This window comes from Aphis gossypii, chromosome X, assembly GCF_020184175.1.
Source record: "Aphis gossypii isolate Hap1 chromosome X, ASM2018417v2, whole genome shotgun sequence".
NCBI lineage: Eukaryota > Metazoa > Arthropoda > Insecta > Hemiptera > Aphididae > Aphis > Aphis gossypii.
Window position 1 is genome coordinate 43129413 of NC_065533.1, and position 27213 is coordinate 43156625.

At 28.6% G+C, this 27213-nt stretch overlaps 1 protein-coding gene across 3 annotated transcripts in view; it reads left to right on the forward strand.

Moving 5' to 3' along the window:
- Positions 1-27213, forward strand: part of LOC114126340 (neurotrimin-like) — a 168711-nt gene that overhangs the window by 124230 nt on the left and 17268 nt on the right. For all 3 annotated transcript variants that reach the window (XM_050207818.1, XM_050207821.1, XM_050207820.1), the window contains exons 2-3: positions 9953-10084; positions 18669-18869. In XM_050207818.1, coding sequence (XP_050063775.1) covers positions 9953-10084; positions 18669-18869 — 333 coding nt within the window. The remainder of the gene's footprint in view (positions 1-9952; positions 10085-18668; positions 18870-27213) is intronic.

Below are 27213 nucleotides of genomic sequence, written 5' to 3' on the forward strand. Positions count from 1 at the left end.
AATTTTTTTATTACACAATGTTTGTCGACCCATATTTTTCATTTATATCAAATCTTTTTAGGCTCATCGATCAGAGTGCCGTGGTTTAATAGAGAATCTCTGTCCTATAATAGCTAGGTAGGTATTCGCAATACAATAATATTGTATTATAGAACATTCTAGACTAGGATTCGTTGATTGTAACAGTTTTAATCAACGTTAGTACTGTCACGTATTATTATACGTAGATAAAATAATGATGTCAAAAACAATATTATTGATTTCAGATTTTCGAACACAATAACATTTTGATTGTATTTTAATCTTTATAGAATATAATTTTCTTACTCGATCACGGGGTTTTTTTTTTGCTTTTATTATTATTGTAAATAGGTAACTATATAATATAGATTTTTAAGTCATTTTCGGTCTATTACTGATGGGGCGATTGTTTTGAAAATTATAGTTTAGTGAATTTTTTTATTATCTCGCGGCTCTAAGACGCAATCGGTTAATATTGCTGACTGTTTTAATTGAGTTTTCAGCTAATCAAATATTTATCGTATCTTTATTTTAGTTTTGCCAACTGGTATTTTTTTTTTTCAATTTCTTGTCCACTCGTGTTCTTTCACTATTCGTTTTGCTTGACCATTTTGTATTCATTATATAAAATATTTACGAACACATTTAAATTCATTGCAATAATATCTGTTGCTTTTCGGCCATTTTTAACGGCTTCAGCTTACTATTATAGGTATTGTACGATAATCTCTTCCCGATTTCAGCAATATCGTCCCAATATATAATATAAACTATTTTTTTTTCTTTACTGAACAGCTATTCTTCCGAAAAGGTCTAAAACAGATATTTTTGGCTAAGAAAATATTTATGTATTAAAAAAAAAAAAAACATGACATAACAAAACGCCGAAAACGTATATAGCTTGATGTTTATGCGAAAGTGTTAGGTTTTTTCCCGACCCGACTTTGGTTGTTTTTTTTCTATTGTACGATTTATGCCTGCAGGTTATGTCCCTTCTGCTACAGCATTTCCATAATGGATCCAACGGGATTTATTATTCTACGTATGTTTATAAAATAAAAATAACAACAAAAAAACTTAACTTTATATCGACACCGCGTAACTTATTGTGTATCGGTATGACGATGACGAAGCGCCGTATGCGCGTGTATAAGTTCTTATTGCAGCGTCAGAAATATTATAATAAATATTATTAAATATTATACCTGTCGATTTTAGAGAATTTATTCTTATATTCTGGCATTTGGCACTATAGCTAGATATATATAATATATATGTATATTTTATTATTATAATAATAGTATATAAGTCGCATGTGAATTCATGTTCAGTTTGACTCGTTTTGACTGAAGAAGACCGAAATAAAGTTTTCTTAACATTACCATTCCAAAATAGAGACTCAATTTATTTAGATACAGTTATTATATTCATGCATTCAACGCCGATGGCTACTAATCATACGTCTCGGAAATGGAAATTCTACAAGAAAATATTGTAGACACTATCTTTGTGTGACATTATATGTATATATATATATATGTATATATAATATATATACATAATATATAGGTGCATATACAATGTATACATTATGCAATTCAGAGTTTAAAATACATACTATACACGTCGAGTATGTTTAAACATATTACAGAAAACAATGTTTGGTGGTTTTAAATTGAATAATATTATATAATAATAAATAATCGTTTGAAATTAGTTAAAAATGAGCATCTATAAATTGCTTTAGAAAATTCAATCAAATTTATGGCTTTAAAATAATATTATGCCGTAATATTATATGTAGGTATAACCATTAATCGAAAGAAAAAAATTGTTCTTTATTCAAATTTATACTATTAAGTCTACATCAATAATACGATATGATATTAACCAACACCTTAGGAATTTCATAAGGGAAAAGAACTCGATTCTGTATTATGGTATTTACATAATATTTACCGAGAAAATATAATATGAATTCCATTCTACCTTCAATGTAAGGTAATTAATACATTCCTCATGATGAATTTAGATAAGTAGGTAGTGTTATTTATTATATTATTACCTATTCCAATAAGCAAACGACATTTATGCGCGTTCACTTGTTAACATTTTTATAATATTATAGTCTCTTGAAATAATGGATATCAGACGATTATACTGACTAGATACACACTTAAAATGCTCATAAATAAGTATATACGACCGAATACTGTATAACTATAGCATATTACGTTCCAATAATGAATAGTAGTTTTGTAATATTATTGAACTTTATTAAATTAAATTATTTTTTTATTTTTTATGAATTTCGAATCTTACCGTGCTACCATACAATCTTTAAACAACTAATCGAATTTTATTTTACCATCGCTTATACGTTTTATAATATATACGTAGTAAGTCGTGCTTTGAAACAACACGAAATATGATAAAAACCAGACCTTTGTTTTGACCGTTAAGAAGAAAACAAAATACTAGTTTCTCCAGTACAGTGCGTTTGTTGTCTATGGTTAAAATTTTTCACGCCGACTAAAATGTCATTGTAGAACAATTGGCACTCTCCTTCCAACAGCAAACCAAAACTTTCGTATTGGGGCCACGACTAACAATAGACGTCGTTTTCAATACACACAAAGCCACGATATACGTTTGTTTAAATAATATAATCCAAACATCGAGCGCTTTGAGAATTTTACTCGATGCACAGAAATAAGAAAAAAGTCTCTCCCTTTTCTTTCATACTTCTTCTCTCCTCGGCACATACACATACACAATCATTCGTCTAACATGTTTTCTGCGATTTGATTCGATTTTCTTTATGAACCACACACTATAGTGCCTATTCCCCCAACTCGACGACGACGGTTCTATGTATTATTACGTTTAGAATTGATTTTCCCTATACGGACGAAAATATCGATCGCCGTTCAAAAAATAAATTCCCATTCATTAGCCACGATTCAACTAAACAGATAGAAAAACATCACATTGTTTTGTCGAAGCAATACCTATTGTTTTATTATTTATCAGGGACAATTTTTAATGATAGCCGACGGCGTGCGTGTTTGTACAGTCATATTTTGTCTATAAGTATTATGTGTGCTTAAGCACCAAGAACGACTTGCAGTACATGAGCTCATCTAAGCTTAAAATTTATATTAATATAAAAAAACATACACTAGCTTAACACTGTTGACGTATTTACCACATCTACTGTCTCTCAAAAGTATTCCGTTTCAAACAATGTAATTAAAAATTATGAGTTGTGATTTAAAATTAATACTCACTGTTTTCAAAAAAGATAATACACTCTGATATTTAAACGATAACTAACTTGTATATTATAATGTATTATATTGTATTAGACGTTATTTTTATATATATTTGACGACGTAAACTGAAAATGAATAAAAACGAATTATTAGTAAAAACAGTTTTACTATACAGGATTCGAAATTCTAAGCACCCTTATCATCACTTGAATTCGCGTGTCCGTGTTTGTCTGATATAATTTCGCTTACATTTTTCGTACGACATTGTACGGGAACGATAAGAGCAATATTTGCCTGATATAATCGGACTTATCCTATAACATGATTTGGTGAACGGCGTTGATGGTGTGGTTTTTTTAACGCTTCTGGTTTAGTTTACACGAAAGATAAAACGTCGGCGATAGCCAAGCAAAAGTAAACACGGCCGTTAAATTATTTAACGGTACGACTTTGGCGAAAAGGTGTCTCGTAGAACCAATATGAGTGTTTTGATCATCGTCCGTCGTACACTATTACATACGTACTTGAAGTTTCGTCAGAAGCGTTTGTGTGCAAAAGTCTACCGCAATGAATCGCACTCGTGTGTAGTTAAATTATTTATTATACAATCCGTCCTGATAACCCATTGGCAACTGAGAAGTGGCGTTTCACGTTACTACCTACGCAGTATTGAAATTATTCCAGTTTTAGACGTTAACGACTTGACATAACTGTGATTTTTTGACACGAGACTTATTATAGATCAGAATGAGTGTTTGTGATCGAATGGTGTATACTATATAATAATATATAGTATAGAATAAAATAAATAAATAAAACGTGTCTATCGTTTTCGTTAGAAGAGACGAACCGCGTTGCAATGAGATTTTAACCCGAAACATACACATTGAATATTTCAAAGCTTATATTGGTGGTGCATATAAACTAATGATTTTTAAATTCAAGACCAGCTGAAAACATCAATTTTTATTATAGTTGTTTTCTATTTCCAAGTATCTTGTTTACACTGTATTATATGGCGTTAAAACATTTTGAACAGTTAATTTCGAAATTACCTGTTTAGTGTAGTATTATTGGTCTTAAGGAAAAAAATTAAAATATACTTTTCTTGTAATTAGTATGCGGTACAATACTGCATTGATCTTATAAGATAACCTATACGTTTATCCATCATGCTGCATTTACCTAATGATTGTTCAAATCGTTTCTAAATAGTATTTAAACATATTATAGCCAATTATATAGCCCCAAGATTGTAGCTAATAAATGAATAAACTTTGATTTAACAAAATAATACATTTATTATTTTATGTAATTCAAATTAATTCAGCGTGACTGATGCGTATAGAAATAAATCATCGTATGTATTAGTACTTATTACGTAATTTGTTCATTTATCTGGTAATGGAAGACAAAAAATAAAATCTATCAAGGCGTTTTCATTGCCTTTTAACTGTAAATTACTTCAAGACCCAGTGGATTTGTATAAATCATTTTTAAATTAAGTTGAAAAAATTAACTACCGTAAACATAAAAATTATGCATAAGTACGTTACTGCCACAAAATAATAATATATACAACGTAATTAAGATGCGCTGATTGTTTGGTAGTTGTATTTTCTGATAATAAAGTTGTCGTTCGGACTATTATATTGTATGAGTTACTACTATCCCGGTAAGCCTGCGCTATTGTTGCGGAATCGCTTCCGTTTTCGATTATTATTTTTTATATATTTTTTAAGATATTTTTCCAGCCCGTAAAATTCTTGTGTTTAAGACTACGGTGAAAAAACTCAAAAATTATTGCGTAAAATAGTACAGAACCGCCATATCCACCGGTGTGGCCTGCACGAGACAGCCCTCGTTTTCTTGTAAATTTATAAGCGTCATTTCATCCTGCGCGTAAAGACAATGTTCACCATTAGCCGTTTTTTTTTTTTTTTTTTATATATACTGCAGCAAAAATAACGATAATAAATTAACCGTGGGAAATGGGATAAAAAAAAATAAAATAAAATAAAATCTGAATACTTAATTACATCACATTTACCAGCTATATATTCAAGGGATCCTTATGCAGTCGTATTTGCGTAGGAAAAACGTCTGAATGTTAAATAATACGCCCAAAAATAAAAAGAAAACGTATAAACGTTAACACTAATTAAATGTAAGAGAAATCTAGTTTTATTTGCATTTGATGATTTATTGTTGTCGTGCTTAATCGTTAAATGTCAAATGCAAGACTTCTCTGTTAAACATTAGGTTTCTCATAATAAACAAAATAATGATAACATTATAGTTAGCGTTTTATGGGAGTTATAATAGTGTAATTTTAGTATAGTGCAAAATGCATCATCACGGAACATTAATCGTTTAACTCATTCGTTTCCGTTTTAACGAATCACACATGGTTGACATTTGTTTTTCAATATTATTTCGCGGTTGAAAATCGATACGTTCTATTATACTATAAATGCTTATATTTTACTTTAGTTTTAAATGTTTAAAATTCTCTTTTGAGAATTCCAATTTTCTTTAGGTTAGGTACGATTTTCTTGGGTATAATATGGTACTGAATTTGAATGCAAAATGAGAGGGACATCAAGTGGAAGGGTGTGTAGAAAACTAAAAAAAGGATGAAAATAACTGAACGCGACGGTGAACAAAATGACGGTATCCATGTCACGATAAAAGAAAGGACCGGAAAACAAGTAGTTTTTTCGCCTATTTGAATTACATTAAGAATCCATAATTTTATTTTATTTTTTGTATTCTATTTTGGATGTTCAGTCATCCCAAACTACAATCTTTGACAAACAGTTGTTCACTCATATACACAAGATTCACGTTACTATAATATTTGCCCTTATTGTCTGTGACTCTTGTTTAAATCAAAAGAACAACGTTTTGCTACCTTTTACAAAAAAGAATTCAGCAATCTTGACGTGCATGACATATATTTTGTAAAATATGTTCAACCATATGCAAAATAAATCAAACTGCGATCACTCGCAACCTTTATAAAGGCGGTCACGGCAGGGTAGTAAAATGGTCAGAGCTTAAACATTCGTCGCTCGTTAGTTACACAGCCGTCTGCGCCAAAAGCATGGTTTAATTAGAAGGCCAAGGTTTCATTATAGTTTTCCTAACTTCCTTCGTGGACCACCGTGTGTAAATATGCTTTTAACGAATTTCCAACCAAGAAACTTTTAAAACTACCGATCAATGAGCGAAGGTCACTAAAAACTTCTTTGTCAAGAAAAGTATTCACAGCAAAGTTTTCGCTATCGTGGCAGTATTATATCCCACATAATATGTAGGTATAGCTTTCTGTATTATATGATATAGGACTGGATGGGTTACATAAATTTATTCATTTTCTTTTCAAAAGTTCCAGAGTATCTACCGTATAATATATGTATATACCAGCAAGAAAATCCGTTACTTTATTTATCGTTGTATAATTATTTTCATTTTTTGGTCGAATTCCACTACGCCAGCAATAACAAGACAATTGATCGCATACTTGTGCACCAAAATACCAGTTTGGAAAAAATACTGGAAAAAAAGTTATCGTAGACACGATTCAACCGTACAGTGCACACTAAAACTTACCTGTAAGAATACCAAACGAGCACGTGATGATCACTACTTAGCTGCCTATACGGCCAAAGGGCCACGAATTATTTTAAAACTACCACGTGCCCCGAAGTAAGTTTTGAGAAACAAGTCATAACAGCATTTTTTTTTAAAGATTAACGAAACAAATTATACTACTATTATATTTTTAATGTGCAATAATATTAATACTATCGGTTATTATTGCTGTAGCCGACCGTTAATATTGCTGTGACACACAAACGAAATTATGAATACCCACGCATTCGATATGATATTGAAACTAAACTAAAGTCGCTTTAAAACACAACACTTAATTTTACCGTCGTCGTCGGTGACTTTGTACTCAGTAGCTCCGCCGCAAATTCATACTTTGGCGTTATCAATTCGCGAGGATATCCGGCCTGTATGCATATACAAATACGGCGGAACAACGTTAGGAACAATAATAACAATAACAATAGTAATAATAATTATAATGATAATAATAATAATAATAGTAGTATAATAATGATAATAATAATATTAACGATTATTATTATTTTACGTCTATAGATAATAAATTATAATACAGTAAAACTCTACGAAGCCATCATGGAAAGACGCAAACGCTCGTAAGGCAGATTCCGTGGCCCGTGGACATTATTGTTATTATTATTATTATTATTATCTCGAAAGATGAACGAGAAGAGTATAAATCTCGTCGGTGGCGGTGGTGATCATTATGGCGAGAGAATGAAGGGATTCAATTTTCTGATAAATAAAATCGTTTTCAATGTTTGTGTGCTTGGTGTCCGCGCTACCGATTCTCTCCTTACCGCTCAATACGGATACACCCGGAGAATACCACGAGCAGGATGCATACGACGTGAGATAAAAACATTTTTTTTATATATATATATACATATTATAAGCTTAGAAGTTGCTCTGTGGTGAATAATATATCTGTTCTGACCAGTTAAAGCCATTGGTGGTGTCAAATAACTTACACCGCACACACACGTTTAATCGCATCGACTCTTTTTCTCTCACTCGAGATACACTTGACGTTTGTGAGACACATTATTGCTGGTTTTTCTTTTGTTGTATTTACAATATTATTTTCTAAATAATTGTATATTCGCGATTTCGTGATAATATCTCTTTAATTAATGTTTAAGAAACTATTATTTCTGTACTTATAAATATAAAAAAAAACTCATAGTTATTCCCGAATAATATGGTTATTATAACGAATCTACAACTTGAAACTTTCTACTGTACGTGACAGAATGTACACATCCTGAATGTGATTCGTATGTAAAATATGATTTAAATATACGAGTATTATTATTATGAAACATTATTATACTTGGGTTAGGTATTGTCTTAAATAGAGGATTATTATATGTTTGGTTTTCAGTTTTGAAAAATAGTATATTTTTCATTTTTATAGATATTTGAGAAATGGATAAAATCGTATCAAATAATATTAATTCAATGTACTTAGCACACCATCAGTCAAAAAGCCGTAACTTAAAAAAAATGCTATATATTATATATATACCTAATAGTTAGACTGGAATATAGTATAATAGTGATTTATTTTTGGTAAAATAAACAGTGCCTTAGGGATATTCTGTTTTAATTATAAAAAACGTAGGGACGTTGTTGGAAAAATAAGTAATTTCATCTATTAAAGAAAATAAAAAGAAATTTTGTGATAAGTTGATAAAAAGATTCCATTATAAGATGTTTGAATAAAGTAAGCAACATTTATGACAGACACAATATATTCGTTTTGTTTTGTTTAAGTACTATATTTATAAATTTAATTAGCGTAGATACTTAATAATTTATATTAAAGAACATAACATAATAATTATACGCCTAATTATAGGTGTAATTATTGTTATACACTATTTTTTACACTGAAGTTTATGTGTACTTGTGATAATATATTTTTTATTTTTTACTTTTAGTGAAAAATATTTCTAAAGTTACAATATACAATATATCTAAAAACTATGATATTGGTATTTGGATGTTTCTTAGAAGAGATACGTTTTATTTTAATCAGTTACTATACTCACTACTGTTATATTGAGTAGGCGAAAGTAAAGCGATAGATGATTGATCTATGGAAATAACTTGGCCGGTATTTCAATAATGGCCTATCCGGATTTATCCGCGTGTATAGAAAATACGTGTACGAATTACCATCATGCTTTAAATATTACAAATAAACCCGAGTAATTTCAATGAAATAACACAAAATTTAATACCTCGAGAACGAACCATTGATTCACAGCAGTCTTACAATATATTATTTCCATTCGTTGAACTCACCGTAATAACACTGTGGAAATTAAGATCCGTACAAGCATAGACGACCGTATATTGGGATTAGGCGAATATACATATTTTTTATGGGCAGAAAATCCAGCAGTCTATCAAATTATATTCGAAAACTTCATACACCAACGAGTTTTTGATACGTGACAATGAATAATATTGCACAATAATGTATATTAATGTGAGTTGAGTTAAACAGAACTCGTAAACTTATGAAACAACTGAACACGGAGACCCGTCAAATTTGTGTTGACTCTATTTCGTGCCAGAAAACGGCTATCCATCAGTTGTAGCAAGACGAAGAAGGAAAACTTAATCTTCCTCCGTCCGTAAACAATCTATACGATTCAAATAAGAGATTGAGATTAGTTGAAGTGAGAATTATCATAAAATATAATAAATATATTTTGTTATCACACGAGCCAACGTTAATACATTCATCTCCAATATGGCAGATAAACTATTATTATTTATAATAAGACGTGTATTATGTCTATTATCATTATGTTTTGTTATTACTTATCATCAAATTAACGAATCTTTTTAAACTTAATTTTTTCAAAAAAACGTTTGGGTACCACAACAGTTTTGTAGTACGATGAATATTTTGACTATATATCTGATAATATAATTGGTTAACTTGTCAATATGTTAAGTTATTACTATTAAATTATATAATATTAAACATTTATTATTATTTGCAGGTTTTGCTTCGCCTAAGAGACCCACTCAAAATCCGGAACCGGATCCTTTGCCAACATTCGGTTCACAAGGAAGAAGATTTAGAGTGGTTACGAATGACACCGTTGTCCTTCCATGTGACGTAATCAACCCGGGTACGTATGACTTAAGATGACGTATAATATATTACATTATATTTAAGCATATTTTAGGGTATACTTTTTTTTAGATAATAACCGCTAAATAAAATAAAAACTGTTTTAATAAATATCGGTCAGACCAGGCGGAACTTGTGGGTAATGGTCGTGAATAATCGTGTCCTGAAGACATTTAAAAAGAACGACGGGTGTTTTTAATTTTTAATTTGCTCGGCGGTCTCCAATGTTAAATTTTCGTACATGCACTCTGATTTACATATTTAAGGTTGTTACACCATTATAACAAAGAAAAAATAGCAGTTTCGCCTGCAGAAACAAACTTAGAAATACAATAAATTAAACGGCTTGGGTAAACACGCGAGCTCGAAAAACAGCGAAACACTACCAGCAGGTAGTACCTATATTTTGAGAGGGTTATGGGAAATGTTATTTTTACACCTACTCTGCCTTAATATATTATATTACATAATTATAATTAAAATAGTCACGATAAACTATTTTATCCATCAAAAACTGTGTGATTATATTAATATTGTAATTAATACGTATAAATGATTAAATGAATCACTGTGCACAATGCGTCAATGCTATTATAATAGGTCTATATATAAAAAAAATATAATATATGAAGAGTTATTTACGCACTTTTAATCTATATGCATTTCATGATGTCATACTCTATGAAATTTAAATTACAACATAAAAAAGTTAACACCACAAGTTGACTTAAAGTATATCCTTTTATTCTTCTTTTTCTCTTTTATTTAAACAACTTATACACATGGCAATAAGGACAAAAACAATTCTTCGTTGAGGTATACCATAATATGAAATAATATTATCTTTTCTTGTTGTATTGACATTTTTAATTTAATTAATTCTTAATTAAATAGGCATTTAAAACGTTTATAATGTCTTTAATTATTAATTAACTGATTTATAATTTTTCATTTTAGCGTTTTTATTTTGTACTAATAAAAAATAATAAATACTAATAAGATAACGTACACAAGTTTAGTATTATGCAATATTAGAATGTTAATAATAAATTATCTTTAAAAAAAAAATTTATATTGAAAACCATTTGTGATTTAGATATGTTTTGTTATTACCGTTAATAGTTTATTAAATTAATAATCACAAAAAGATGAATTATTTATAAATGTGTAATTTAGCGTTCATAATTATACATATATATATACTGATTAATAGATTAATATGAATAACTATAGTATAAATAATTTTAATATACCTAACTAAACATAAGTACAATAACAATAAATTTAAACAAAATAGATTGCCTTTGGTGTGAGTACATTATAATCTGTTAAGTTGATGATATGATGAATGATGACGCAGCTTCTACGTGATAAATTTACATTTATTTTATATTTTGTTGCCATGTTTATTAAGCGTTTTTTTTTTCAAAAAAAAAAAAACATAAAATTCTATCTTTTGTACATCTTTAAGGACCAGATATAAAGTTTTTCTTTGCTTTTCTTGTATAAAGAATAGGGACAAATGTGATAAGGAAAAACTTTGAAATACATTTCGAGTATTCATGTCAATTTAAGTATATAATGATTTAAAGAGTTTGCCATAAGATAATTATTCCTCTCACATATTTCTACTTATCATACACACTTTTTTATTTATTACCAACTATATATTTTATTTGTAATACTATTGTTTACTTTATTCCTTTTATTATTGAACGATCGTTACAAACACGGTATTTGAACGATAATGTCATTTAAAAAGTGTTAAGTAAAATTCACTTCTACTATATTATTGCTAAATATGAACTTAATTAATAATATTTTTTGAGTTTAATCGGTAAAAACTCAATGAGAAATTATTTTTTATCGAGATCACCATGATAGTCCTCCCACGTTAAACAGATATTTTTTTAACTTATTATTTTTTTGTTAAAGTTGTACTTGATTTTTCGTGAAAGTGGTTAATTCGTTAGTGTTAATTAGTGTGTAAAATGTAAATGTATCAAAAAGGAAGCTACGTAAGTCCATTGGTATTCTAAACATTCACATGATATTGGAATTGTTAAAAAACCCCATCGTCTTAATGTTTGTTTTTCTTAGCGATAGCACTTTATTTCTTTTAATTCGAAACTTTTTTCGACACTCTTATTTTTAATAGTCAATAGATTTTTTACCAAACTGAAAATAAATGAATAACAAAAACTGTTGTGTCTATTGAACCAAAGCTTAGTGTAAGAAAAAAAAATTCAAATACATTCCTTTATATTCCTTATTATTATTGTTTTTTAATTTAAAATTAACTCTACATTTACACAAACTATCAAAATTAATAAATTATTCTTTTAATTATTCAGGTGTATAGATAATAGATATACATTCATTTTAATATTTAATTTGTTATTAAATATATATAAAAATATTTTGAAACATTTTTTTGAAATAATTGTGTTTTTTTTTTTAACACTTATATTAAAAAATAAATCCGATACAATAATATTATATTATAAGATAAGATATACACAGCATAAATGTTAATGTAAAAATATTATTAATTTAATTTTATATTATAATAATATATACAAATTTAACTTTACATTATTAGATTATTTCAACGGTATTATCTCAAATTTACAATATATTATTAAAAAAAAAAAACAGAATGTAAGTTTCATACCAAAAGACTTCAAGAGACTATAATGACGTTCTCTTTCACTACTGATGATGTTCTATTCTCATTTAATATATTTACTTGATGAATTAGAAAAAAAAATGTTAAAAAATTGAGTTTGAAATAATATTTCATTATTTTGGTAATATTTTTTTTTAACCGGATCTTAAACATTTTCTTTTGCTTGGATAATATTTGTAACAATGTTCGTAAAAAAAATATACTAAATATAAAATAATAATTGTATAAAATAAATGTTTAAAAGAATATTCATATTATCATTATAGCCTAAACATATTAAATTATGTAATCCCTAATATTACTTCATAGAATTTAATTATATTGTTTTCAAAATAAATAATTTTAAATAAAATAGTACTACCTATACTGATCATTCTTCATTTTTTAAATATTTAATGTGGTTACAACAAAAACTGGTTACTGGAAAATATAAATTAATTTATGTTAAATATCGTGAAGCATTTTCTGGCTTTATTATTGTCAATACTATATATTACTATAAGAGTGTGTAAATGTATGGAATCTAGACAATGATAATAATGGTATGCTGTTTTAGTCAATATATTTAAAACATAAATATAATATACATGTTTTGTAATGTTCACTTACTTATAAACACAGAAACTCGACTGGTAATTATTCTTGAAATTTTTACAAGATCATCGGCTTTGTTTTTAAAATTACATTAATATCTCTCTATATAACAATAGAAAATGCTCCCGAACAAAAATAAAATATTTTTAAACCCCGATGAAAAATCTCCCCCCACGTCGTTCATTTGCGCGAGGGTCTCACTTATGACAACCTGAATAAAAAAAAAATGATAATAAAACAGTAGTAGTATAACAATAAAAGTTCATCATACCTACCTAACGCAGTCCCCTTCTCGATGCTAATAATACCTGCCTAATGAAAAATTCTTTTCATAGCTTAATTTTACGCTCCGATTTTTTTTTTAACTCTTTCTCTTTATAGCCATACATGTGTTGTACCCCTCCTACCTGCGAAATTATATATTTTTCACTGTCCCCTGGCGAGACCTTTTGCAATTCTATATATTCGGTCACGTAGGGTACTGCTATCATAATATAATGTGTAACACGCCGATAAGGTTTACTGACGCCGCTGGTATAAACAATTTCGGTTGACATATAAAGAGCAAAAGGTTTTCATTTTGTTTTATATTTATTTGTGTTTAATGATGACTTCCTCCGACCAGTGGAGAAATATCTAACAAACATCATATTATGTATGTGTAGTGTCATTAGAGCCGAAAATTATGTAATGGAAGACGCTGTGCGTTTACTAAAAATTCCAGTGCTAAAATATTCAACGGATTTTATATTATCCTTAGATATTCTTGAAGCTCTTATGGGAATACCATTATTTAAATGAGAAAAATTTACAAATCAAATGCATTACATAATTTAAACATTATTATACATCGAATAACAAGAAACCATTTCGTGTGATGTAAAATAAATCGAATTCTCATTTTGAATAATGTTTTTAACTTAATCGTAAATCGTTAACAATATCAGGGAATTTATGAATTTATTTGTGTTCCCAAAATGTAATAATATGTATTTATAATTTATAAAATATAAAAAACAGACAGTTATAGTTGATTTGAATGACATAGATTTTGTTTTTGGTTTTTATTTTTTTTTTTATAAATAATTCTTCAATTACAAAAATGTTATTAGCCTACTTTATTTAAATTTACATTTTAATATTATCTGTCACTATTTTTTAGTTTCTAAATTATGCACCTATATATGTGCATATTTTACAATGCCAATAATATTGTTCAATCAATATTTTGATATGTTTCGATGTAAGGAACCATGACGTTTTTCAACATCGATCTTGGATAGATATGTTTGCATATGAAAAATATCCCGTGTTTATTTAAAAATGCATTTTTTCTTCTTAATTTATCTAAATGCTTATATATTTATTTTTTAGGGTTTTTAATAACTTTTATACTAAAATCTGTGTTCAATTAAATTAAAAAAGTTGTGGCTGGAAACTTTGAGTTTTATTATGGCCATAAAATGTTCTCCGAAAAAATGCTTCATTATAAAACCAATATCCAATACAGCTTACTCACTTCACCCACTTAAACTCTAAAAAAGAAAAACAACACTAAATTTAACGGTATCCCATCAACTTACTAGGTAGTCATTTAACCAACTGTTTTTTTTTTTTTTAAGGAAAACATCTATCAATTTAGATGCATAAAATCACCGTAATTATATTAACACAAAATTGTTTTTATGTTCAAAATAGCTATACGATTTTGATGATGTTCAAACAGCTATATAGGAAGGGGATATATATAGTTTACTCATTAATATTGTTACTAAATACTAAACCTTTCAATTGTTTATACAGTAATTTATTATAATACTTTTTATTCTTAGTTAAATTATAATAATAACAACCGTAAAGCTAACATGCATTATTGTTTCAAAACTAGTGGCATATTAAATATTTCTTAAAATCATAAGAATATATATACATTTATTTTAATATATACATTACAACTGCGACGTTGACAGCTGTACAATATACCATGAAATCAAGTTTGCATAAAGTTATGTCCAAACCGTAATGCGTTTAGATTTTTTCCTTCGGTGAGTGCCTTTTTAATTCAATACTTTTTTTGATACTACCTCTAGATTTTCGTTATATTGGAGATTACATTAATATATATTTCTAAACACTTCTTCTTATAAAACCTCCACAATCCTCCCTCAACCTCGATAAAACGTCTTCGTCTTCCCAAGATATTACTACGCTTGGTGTTGCGTACAGCTATGATGGTATTTACACAATGGCGACTTGAAAAAAAAATATATTTCATTTTGAGAGCCATCCGTCGTATATATATATTATATATAAATACATAAAAATTCACGATGGCAGGGAGTGGGGTGTAGTGATAGTAAAGCTTCCGCTGTAATATTATACGAATTTATGCATACTTTCAACTACTATTTCGCTCCATTGGCAAAGGTGAATCAAAAACCCATCCATCAAAAGCGCAATTTTCGTATTCATTCATCGTGTTTTAAAATCCACCACAATTTATTATAAAGCTAACTGCATATTTTCAATATTCGTAATTTTGTCTCTTATTTACAATATGCCTGGTAGCTAAAATGCGTGCTAGTGGTAAATAGTTGAGCTATACTTAATTAGAAAATCATATTACCCAGAATACTTCCGGTATCGATGTATATATATATATATATATGTTCACTCATGCTATAAGCGTCGTATTTATTATATGTACTTACGTACCATCTTTTGTATTGAGGATTGGTGGTTATTGAATCACACAGCTATTGAGTAAACCTCACAAATTTTATTAAATTTATAAATTGAAAGTTTCAAACGCATTGGCAGTATATAAAGTCATTGATATTTCTTAAACATTCGAATTATATTCTAGAGACGTATCAAACATACCTGATCAGAAATATTTTCTGTTTTTCAAAATTTGGCATAATTTACAATTACATAAATATCTTAAAAATGATAGTCTCGTGTTCATTTTGTTGGTTATTACATTACAGTGGATAGATCACAAATGAATAATGCAGTCAAAAAAGTTAAATTGAAAAACGATAATCTATAAGTATAACTGAATGCAAATAATCTTACAGCTTAATTCAGGTAAAATCATAGTACACGTTTCTATTAACAATACAAAAATAATTAACTATCAAACATCTATCTCTAAAAACACATTTCATAACAGAAATATGTGGATTAAATTGATGTTTATGTCGTTAATGCGGTCCAAAGTTTGAAAATTATTGATTTTTTTTTTTTTAATTTTAATTTTTTTCGGTAAAACTGTTATTAGAATGTTTAAATTAATTATTTGAAAATTAATTAAATGATGATTGAAAAATGTATAAACTTTTAGTTGGTAATTATTTTGTCACAAGTTAGCAACCTTATGTATTTTTATTATAATTTTATCGATAAAAATGATTTTTTACTTGCTTTAACTTTATCTTAATAATTGTGTTTAGGTAAAGTATAACCTCTAAACATAAATGCTTCTTAGAAATTTTGTTTTCAATAATGAAATAACCATAAACACTTATTTAACCACAGCACGTACATAGCTATACAGCATTTTTTTATGACATAAACTGTGCAGTATATTTTAATCAAAAGTCTTATCTGTTAAATCTGTATAGATAAAAAAATAATATTGTAATAATTATAGAGAGTCAAAAACTTAATAAAATATACTAATTAACAAACGCAAATTTAAATATTTTTTTTAAAAATACAAATATTTTTTTTGAAATGATCATTCAGAATTAATTTTGTAATTTTGATATCGATTGAAAATTTCACGGTAGTTCATATTTAATTTGTTTTATTTATTTATTATTTTTAATTAAAAATATACAATTCTTAAATAATTTGTTTTATATTTCAATAATAAAAACTGTCAATGACAATTTTATATTTTATTTTTATAATATTTGCTCTTTTATTTTACTTCTTAAAAATGTAAAGTTATAATATTCAATGAATTATGAATATTATACATCTTAGAGATATTAAGTTTTAATAATACTGAATATTTATAAATACTAATTCACATTTTTTTGTTTTACTTTTTTTTTTTTAGATTTATATTATTTAAATTTATTTAGTAAGATTTAAATTCTAATTTTATAAAAATAAAAAATCTCCTACTCATTTATTTATACTTACTAAATGTATTCATTGCTTGATTATATTTTTTTTCTCAGTAACAATCACGTATTATTAAAAAGTACTATTTAATTTATATTTTTTATTGATTTACATAGTATTTTTCTATTATTGTATTCATCGTTAATAATAAAAATAAATATACATACAAATATTTATTCAAATATATCGGAAAACTGATAGAGGTAAAAATAAATTGAATGATGACTAGATGATCACAAGTCAACAAATTATTATCAATATTGTCACACAAACGTTAATTAAACTCTATTTGTATTGTTTCATATTATACCTAACCAAACATTTTTTCTTGGTAATTCGTTAACGAATCAAGAGCAATAATAAAATCTGTTTGGACTGTGAACATCTGTAATTAATTATACTTCCAAAAACCTGACTGACCTATTTTTATTAAACGAATAACTACCATCAATCAACTGAACTGAACAGTTTTAACTCTTTCCAGTTTTCAAAATTCTAACTAGATAAACATTTTTTAGCGCATAAAAATAAACCACTGACATGAATGTTTTGCATTATATTATTAATGTTCCGTTTATTTTTCAAAATAATAGTTCTTGTCGCCATCATAAACTGAAATTTCCATTGAGTCTGCGTTTTTATACCATCAAATAAAAGTTATTTTTATTTTCATAAAATACGATTTATACGTTTCATTTACGGTTAAACATTAAAACTAAGAAGTATAGGTTCGGTAATTCAAATCGTTAACCCGTAATAAATACATAGATTAGGCATAAACAGTTATGTTTAAAAAAATTATTGTCACATATAATTTATAAAAGTTAAAACTGTATGTAGATTATTTATATTGAAGTTTAATTATTGACACAAGTAAATTTAAACGAAATGTTATTATGTATTATATACTTGAAATAGAATCACAGAAAATTTTTTTGAATATCATATCATACAGACACTAAAATGTTTACAACCTGGTAGGCTTATAAAATCATTTTTACATAATATTAACTTTCAAAAATACTGAAATATAAAATGTCGCCATTTGAAAGAAGAAACTCCCATTAAAATGAATTGTATACCTACGTATATTTTTATCGTATTTGCCAAGAATTAAACCATATACCGTATAGTTATACATCTGTTATATTATATTTTTCAGGAGTATACATTTTAGCGTGGAAAAAAGGAATTGCCGTACTAACAGCAGGAAGCACTAAGGTGTCTCCAGATGAAAGGATTCGTCTAGTGGACGGCAATAACCTGGAAATCCGTGATATTCAAACAAACGACGCAGGAAATTACGTGTGCCAAATAGCAACTCTCAAACCCAGGGAGATATCACATACTGTCGAGATATTAGGTAAGCTATAGATTTCAGTATACATAAAATATACATTTATATATCTAGTACAATCTAATGTTGTTTACATAAACCTATATGACACCCGTGTGTATTGTATTTATTATTGAATATCTACATCAAACGGTACAGCGTACGTCATTATTAAAAAACTGCGTATGTGTACACACACAATACCGAACAAACAAAATACCTATCTGAACATTGTTGTAATCGCACGAAGTGTAAGTCGAAGAAAAAAATATCACAATGTAAATCCACAATAATAGATTTAAATAAACAATGATGAACTCAACGAAATTCGACTACTTATCCAAAATGCGCTTACTTACCTACACATCTTATCGGCCGTATATAATAATATATTATGAACACGTTCGTACGTGATACGTCCTCCTCAATCGCATTAAAAGCGAACGCCGATTAAAAAGCAAAAGTAATCCTCTGGGAGCAAGCGATCTCTGAACACTTAGCGTTGCGTTCGTATATTGCAGGGATGAATAGAACAATTGGTGTGTATACGAATAATTATTTGACACGAGTATCCCGCACAGTGTTTAATATTTTATGTGAAGCTTCTGGCCGAGGAGAGGCGACGTGCCCCCCCTCCCTATCACGCCATCGTTGCCGGAGCACTATACTTTGCGATTCCCAATAGAGTATCCGGAGAAAAAGAGAGAAAACGAGTAAGAAGGAGAGGTCGAGTGAGAGTGAGAGAGAGTGACAAAGAGGTTGTGAGGTGGCGTTAAAGGGTGGGGAGGAGAGAGAGAGAGAATCATCGAAAATTCACACGACCATATAGACGGTTTTAGTGTTCTTACATAATTAATGATACAGCGGAAACCCTCTAAAAAAAAACCCCTGATATTTACTATTAAAGTCGAAACCCTCTTTAACTTACCCTTTAGGCCTCGATCATGACCATAACACTAAGCTGCCACACATATGTTTTTTTGAACAAGTTGACGGTCATACGTATAAGAAACAAATTATTTTGTAGGTGTTTGCAAGTCGTAACGAATCCATAATTCAATATTGTCAAGAGCCGCTCGTTTTGTTTAAAACTATTTATTATTAAATCCATACGATGTGTTTTTTTTTTTTTTTTTTTTGGAATTTTAAAATATGCCAAATAACGTTAAAAAATGAACATTCGTTGAAATTAATTGTGGTTTTACAAAAATTAACATCAACACGAATTTTTGTTCACGCTTACCTACTCACAGAAGTGAGTGCGCAAATGTCTTTTATTGTTCTATTTAGATATGAGCTGTTATAATATTTTATATAACGACATCGTTTCCGCGAAAATCATCTTCGTCGGTTTCCTTATAGACAACGGAAATTTAGGAATATCTCAGCCGTAATTCTGTGTTGAAGTTTCCTACTTGATCGCAGTGTTATTATAGAACACAATAATAATATTATCACGTTATCACCTGCGCCTCGCTCGTAAGAAATATCATAACTCACAACCGCTGCGAGAGAACGGCGTTTTATCCATTCGGCGTTCCTCTATGATACTACAATACGGGATTTCCTGTCTTTTCGACGACTGTGATGCGCAAACACGCCTCCAGATGCCATATTTTTTATATTTTATTTTTTACTCCGAAATGTACGTGCTCCGCGCTCAAACGCATAATCGCATTACTATTAAATATATTTTTTATTTTATTTCTCTTTGTCGGACCTTTCCCTCCCACCTGACGGTGTGGCAATCTAAAGTTTTCCGGTAAAACGGACCGGACGATAACCCATATATCTGTAGCACGCCACAGTCCCAGTTTCGTGTTCGAGATTTAACGGGAAAATGGAAAACTCGTCGTAATATAAAAATGCTAATTGCGTTTATGATTAAGCTCTTCCGGTGCGATTAGGTAGCAGGCACAATCAATCATACGATTGCTGTTGAGTAGAGCGAAACGAGCAGAGGTATTCGGTAAATAATAATGTAACGTTATCTATATAATGATTATATTATTATAGTTTACGGAAACTGGACGTTTTCGTCTCTCTTACAATAATATTAGGACGATTTACAACGATGTCATGACGATGCGTGTCACGCAACGATACACCGCAAAATGGTCAACAATTTTAAACTGATGAATACCAAATATTATCCCATAGTGACGATAAAAAAATTGCGATTAATAATTAAACGACAACCATTTTTCACCTAATCCATTCGAATTTCATAAAGATTAAGTCGAAATCCGTGCGCATCGAATATTTACTATTCACTTTAAAATTCAAAATTTAAAAACAATTTAATAACTTGCTTTCCAAACCAAGAAATTCGAAAAATCACCAAATCCAAAATCACAAATGAAAAAAAAAGATGAGTATTTAATGATTATTATAAATATATTTTTATAAAACAAAAAAATCTATAAAATTTCTTTGTAAGCCAATGCTTTTTTACGTTCAATCAATTTTTATTTTTACTCTATATACTTTATATTATTATAATGTTTGTGAATTGTGTATTGTTAGTTTTATTTTTTCATCAATCTATAATACATAGGTACCCGACAAATATTGAAAGATCGAACATAGCCTGATTTTAACATCAATATTGTAAAATCATGTAATTTATTTAGCTAGGTAACCAAATTTGGCTCGTTATTAACGAACAAACGAACAGCCGTGACACAAGTTCGGTACACCGGAAGATAAACTCAAAGGCACTCAATACAATAGCGTGCACGGGCACACAATAATAAGATTTTCATATTGACAGTGGTCCAAGTAGGGATAACTTTAATACGGCCATATGACCTAGAACACAACAACGTATATAATACAACATCTATCAAAACATTATTAATTAATGGTAATCCGAAATCGCTGATGGTCCGTACATTTATTTAACCTGTATACACTCGCGATGTGTGTGTATTATAAGGTATTAATCTGAAAATCGTCAGAACGTCCAATAGTCTTTACATTTCACAATATTTATCGATACGCCCAAACTATATCAAAACACTCCACCTACTTTTATTTTGTATAGGCATATTCAATTTTTCGCATAATTGATGAATATTCTATATTGGTATGTACATTTTTTGTGTGAATTCGTATTCTAATGCACATAAATGTTTTTTTGATATTATTAAAAACTCGTTAAATTAAAAAAAAACAATATGTAATATTATTCATTCTCGGAACATTTAAAATTGTATTTCCGTCACAAAAATCAATAGGTAGGTACATTATAATATTTTCTTGTGTTTAATATTATAATATAGGTGGGCAGTTCTTGGTAATAACAGTTGATCGATTGCTTGATGGACAATACCTCTTACTCTATAATACTGACAATACTGCAGTCATTTAATTTTTGGAATTATTTATGATGTTTAAAGACCATATTTTTAGATTATTTATACCATTTTAGATATATATATAACCATATTTTTGTTTCAAATGAGAGCCACGGATCTTTTTCACTGTACATTATTTAAAAAGTAATATTTTTTGAAAATGTTGATACGTTTATATTAAAATTCATCGAGCCGTTTTTAAGTTATTGAACTTTATTAATCAAAGAAATTATAATTTAAAGTATATTAGATTTATATATATATAATATACTAATCAATAAAGTAACTGCTTGGTTAGCATATTCTGACCGTTTTCCAAACATAAAATGTTAATACATTAATACTAATTACTATGATTTTAAAATCATCTCATTATATTCCATACATATTTAATCCAATTATTAATGACTTTAAGACTCTAACACACAAAACTCAATAATTCAAAAACTAAGATCTTTTCCAAATTTCGATTTGCATTAATTCATCATCGTTTATAATATGTATAACAATTTTTGTAAAACTTTATTGATTCTTAATTTAAAACAATTGATTTAACAAAACAATCATTGGCATTCAAAAAAAAATAAAAATGTTTCAAATAATGGACTTAATATATATACTTAAAAATTCCACAATATGAATAAAAAATTGACAGTGAACATGTTTTGAGAGTCACCTTTGTATGTATCCATGTATCCATCAAGTAATTTGACGTAAAATTTAAATGAGTTCGATCATAACTGATTCCAGATAAAATATTCTCAACGGTAATAATTAAGTACGCTTCTTTCTAATTTTTTGGTGACCATATTAATATATTATAATAATATAATAAGGAACTATAATAACACCTAAGCACCTACCACACATTATTCATCATTATTGTTTATCCATTTCTATGATACTATCACGTTTAGTTTTTGTGTGCTCGCGACATAAACTTTGGATTCGGGACTACATGCATTAACTTAAGACAGGTATGGAGCCAAGTTTTTCGATAGCGCGTAAAGGGTTGGATCGGTAAGAAGGGCGGAATTAAGTTGACTTCGGTAGCGTGTAAGGACCTCGTACATATAATATAGTTTCACCGCTGTTTATACGAGCTACGAGTCACGAGGCAAACTATTTGTTTATTTACGATTTATTAGGGGTAATGGAACCGTATAAAGGAGGAGGAGGGCCGAAATGGTTCAAATGGCGCGTGTGTATATATATAAATATAAACACACACACACACACACACAGTAGTGTCTTTCCAAAATAACTCTAAAAACAACACGGGCGTGTTTGTTTGTGTCCATGACGTAAACTGCAACAAGATATACGAAATGGCTGTAACATTTTTTTTTTTTTAAACACTTACGTTTTCGTCGACGAGATGAGGTTTGGGTTCTACGAGTATAAGCTGCCGTGGCTAAAAACACTAAGTCTCATATACCTATGGGATTTATACTTATTTCAGCGTTACGTCCCGTTGTGGTCCTCTCGGAAAATTACAAAGCGATGATTTTTGTCCGGTTATACTGTCCGTAGTTCCGTCTCTACTCCATTTTTTATTTTGTTTTCAACCAAAATTAATAATACGTATTCAACGGTAATATAACAGCATAAGCATGCTTTCGAAAGAGAATGGAGAGGCAACTTTACTATCGAAGAGAATTTTTACAACTGTATATTTTTTATTATATTTAATCTTAAATATATATATATACTTTTTATTTATAAAACTAAATTGATCTACATACGTTCATTTTTTAAGTCATGGTATAGAAAATCTGCATTTTCTAAAAATAACATTAAAAACATAAAATAAAATATTTTGTTTTTCATACCGATATAAAGTATCGTCTTTGAAATAAAAAATAACTTTCCTACAAACATAAAGGAAAAAATACATAGTACCACAAGTATAGGTCAGAAGTCAAGAATTAGAAAATATTAAATATTTTATGTTTGTATATTAAGCACTAAATGCCTTTAATATTAAAATATTAATGTAGTTATTTAAAAAATCGTCTAACCTATGTTTAAATTTTATGAGTCTTCTGAGCTTAAAAAAAAAATATATCAAACATTATTAAACAGAGATTTTGAAATAATGATACGTTTATTTTCGTTTTATTCAATGATTTATGATTTTATAATATTAAAAAAAAATAAATTTGTGGTTAATTTTGAAGGATCAAGACACGCGTCTTGTTTAAGTGATTAGCGCATTTCAAAATTTTAACTTCAAATATGTAAATATATTTTTTCAATTAAATTACTATCCAACAATAATAATATATACTTATGATTAATTTTTTTCGAGTTTGTATATGAATATAACTGATGTATAGAATATACAACTATTTAGATATTTTGTAAGACGCGTATATCCTAAAAAAAAAATAAGTATGTAATCTCGAACTGAAAATTACATTTTGTAAATATTGAAAATATAAGATAACTTGAAAAATTAGTCGTGTACACCTCTTTTTTGAATCCTAGAAAGTGCAAACGAAAGTATCGTTTCAATTCTCCAACGACGATGAATTTGAAAACGGCACAAGAGATACGTCCACGCACTATAATGACTATGCATACCTACCTATGTTAATTTTAATATCTGCTGTCCAGAAAATCGCACAAAGTCAAATACAAACACGACAAACATATACAATTTAATAATATGCAAGTCAATGTATAATTCAACGAGCAGCGAGCAGAAACGACGATGACATAATGGCGTATTATCATCGTATAACGATAGTATAATGCATTGTTGACGCACCGCCAAATGATGCTGCCGGAAAACATTAATTTGTTTAACTACTGCGACAACGCTGACATAGTGGTTGTAGACACTGAGAGGTAGTACAGTACCGATGATGAATCATCTCACATACTGTCACCGATTGTTGTATTCAAACTCCGTCCAAACAGTAACCGGACAAGATTAAGTTTTGTATGATAAACTCGTCAGGATAATTTATGCGGTTTCACTGTTACAATTCACTGCAGCCGCGGTCTACGCGTATTATTATATTGTGACTTACGCGCGTGTGTAACCCGTGGAAATCTTTCGACGTTCGGGTACCGGTACAGACGTAATCTGTAAAGTTGATTACTTACCTATAGCGATGTGGTTTCGAGCAGCTTCGGCGAGTTGTCAACTTAAAAGCCCATTCTTAGTTAACAATTATTTTAAGTTGCTTTCTTCCCCTCGGGGTAAAATACGCGCCGGCGTAGCTCACCGCTATAGGCGCATTGTAAGGAATAACAATTTAGTCTCATTTCTAAAACGTTCTAGTTTGTCAGGTGCGAGTACGATGATTACACGGCAACCATAATGATGACGAAACTAAAATCTAAAAGCATAGTTTTTAATTAATTTCGAAATTTATTAATACACCGACGAGTAATGAGAGTTTTATCGTGAGATCCTATGTTCGGTAAAAACACTTTTAAATAATTATTATAATATATAGCGCCAAACCTACATAAAATAATAATTTATAAAAATAAAAATAAAAATAAAATAAAATAACTACTATAATTAAAATAACTGAAATATTATTATTCGAAACTTTTCTTCGGTCGATAACCTATATAATGTTAAAAACAAATCATGTTATTATTATGAAAACCGTAAGGGTTTGATTTATATTTTTATAACTAAAAATCAAAAGATTCATAAAGTCTGAAGTGTTGTTGCTTTTTCATATTTTGTTAGGACACATAAATACAATACAGCTTTTAAAGATATATCATGTATATTGATACTGCAAGTTATTTTTATACTTTTATTCATACACTTTTTTCATCGTATTTTAAAATTAGAACATTAAATATCAAAACAAAATATTTCCAATAAATAATATGTATATTATATTAGGTAGATATTTACACTTTTTTAAACCATATAAAATTAATTAAAAGAATATATTAATTTTTGTAATGCTTTTAAGAGATTCAGTTATCATAAACTTACGTATACGTTTATTTCACAAACTAATATTAATTTTAAAATATTTTTTTTAAATAATATTATCTGGCTATGATAGACTTTTATCTCGCTAACATGATATAATTTTTTCTTGTATCTAATCATATAAAATCTATTGTTATTATTTAGCTTAAAATTCAACTCCAATCATCATAATATTTGAAATACCTATTTACTATAGCTCGAATTACTACGACAATTTTATTTATAATTTAAAGTGTTAATAAGAAATTGTGTCAATATTTTTCTAGAAAATGAAAAATAATAATTATAAGAATATGTACTGTATTTAGAAAATAAATGATTATTTGCTATTTCTCTAGGTTATTTTTATTTTATACGATATTATCGTCTTTCTCCTTAGGTTTAATCGACTACGTTTAATTTTAACCAGAAAAAAACACCTTAAAAACATAAAAATAATGTTTCCATTCAGACATTTATCTCGAAGAATAACGAAGGTAACGTTCCGATATGGGCGTTAAAAGGTGTCGGCGCGATAACAGAGGATCGTTTTCTAGGTAGCATGACGGGGCTAATGGGCCTTGGGTTAGTGGTGCGGTTACCGATTGCCGTTTGCTAGATAGATATAAAATATTTCATCTGCTGATGCGGTCGTAAAAACAATATTATATATAATTTATAATTTTATATTATATTTTGTTTTAGTATCTGCGTAGGTATAATATTATTATACATATTATAGTAGGCACTAGGCACTTATATAGCGGTTGTAAAGACGGCGGCGCACGCGGTTAGGGAAGTATAGTAGTAAGTAGAAGTGGTAATTTGATGAAGAAAAATTGTGTGTCACTACAAGATAAATCGGACGCGAATGCCAAAAGGTCTGTTTGGTAACAAATCGCCGCCGAAAGTGACTATCTTGTCAACGGAGATGGCGATGGCGGTGGTCGGCGAACAGACTGAACGGACCGAAAACACATCACACAAACACACCAACCTCGGTTGCTAAAATAAAAGAGATAGACAAAAAGCACTTTTGAAACACTGCGTATCCCGTGCG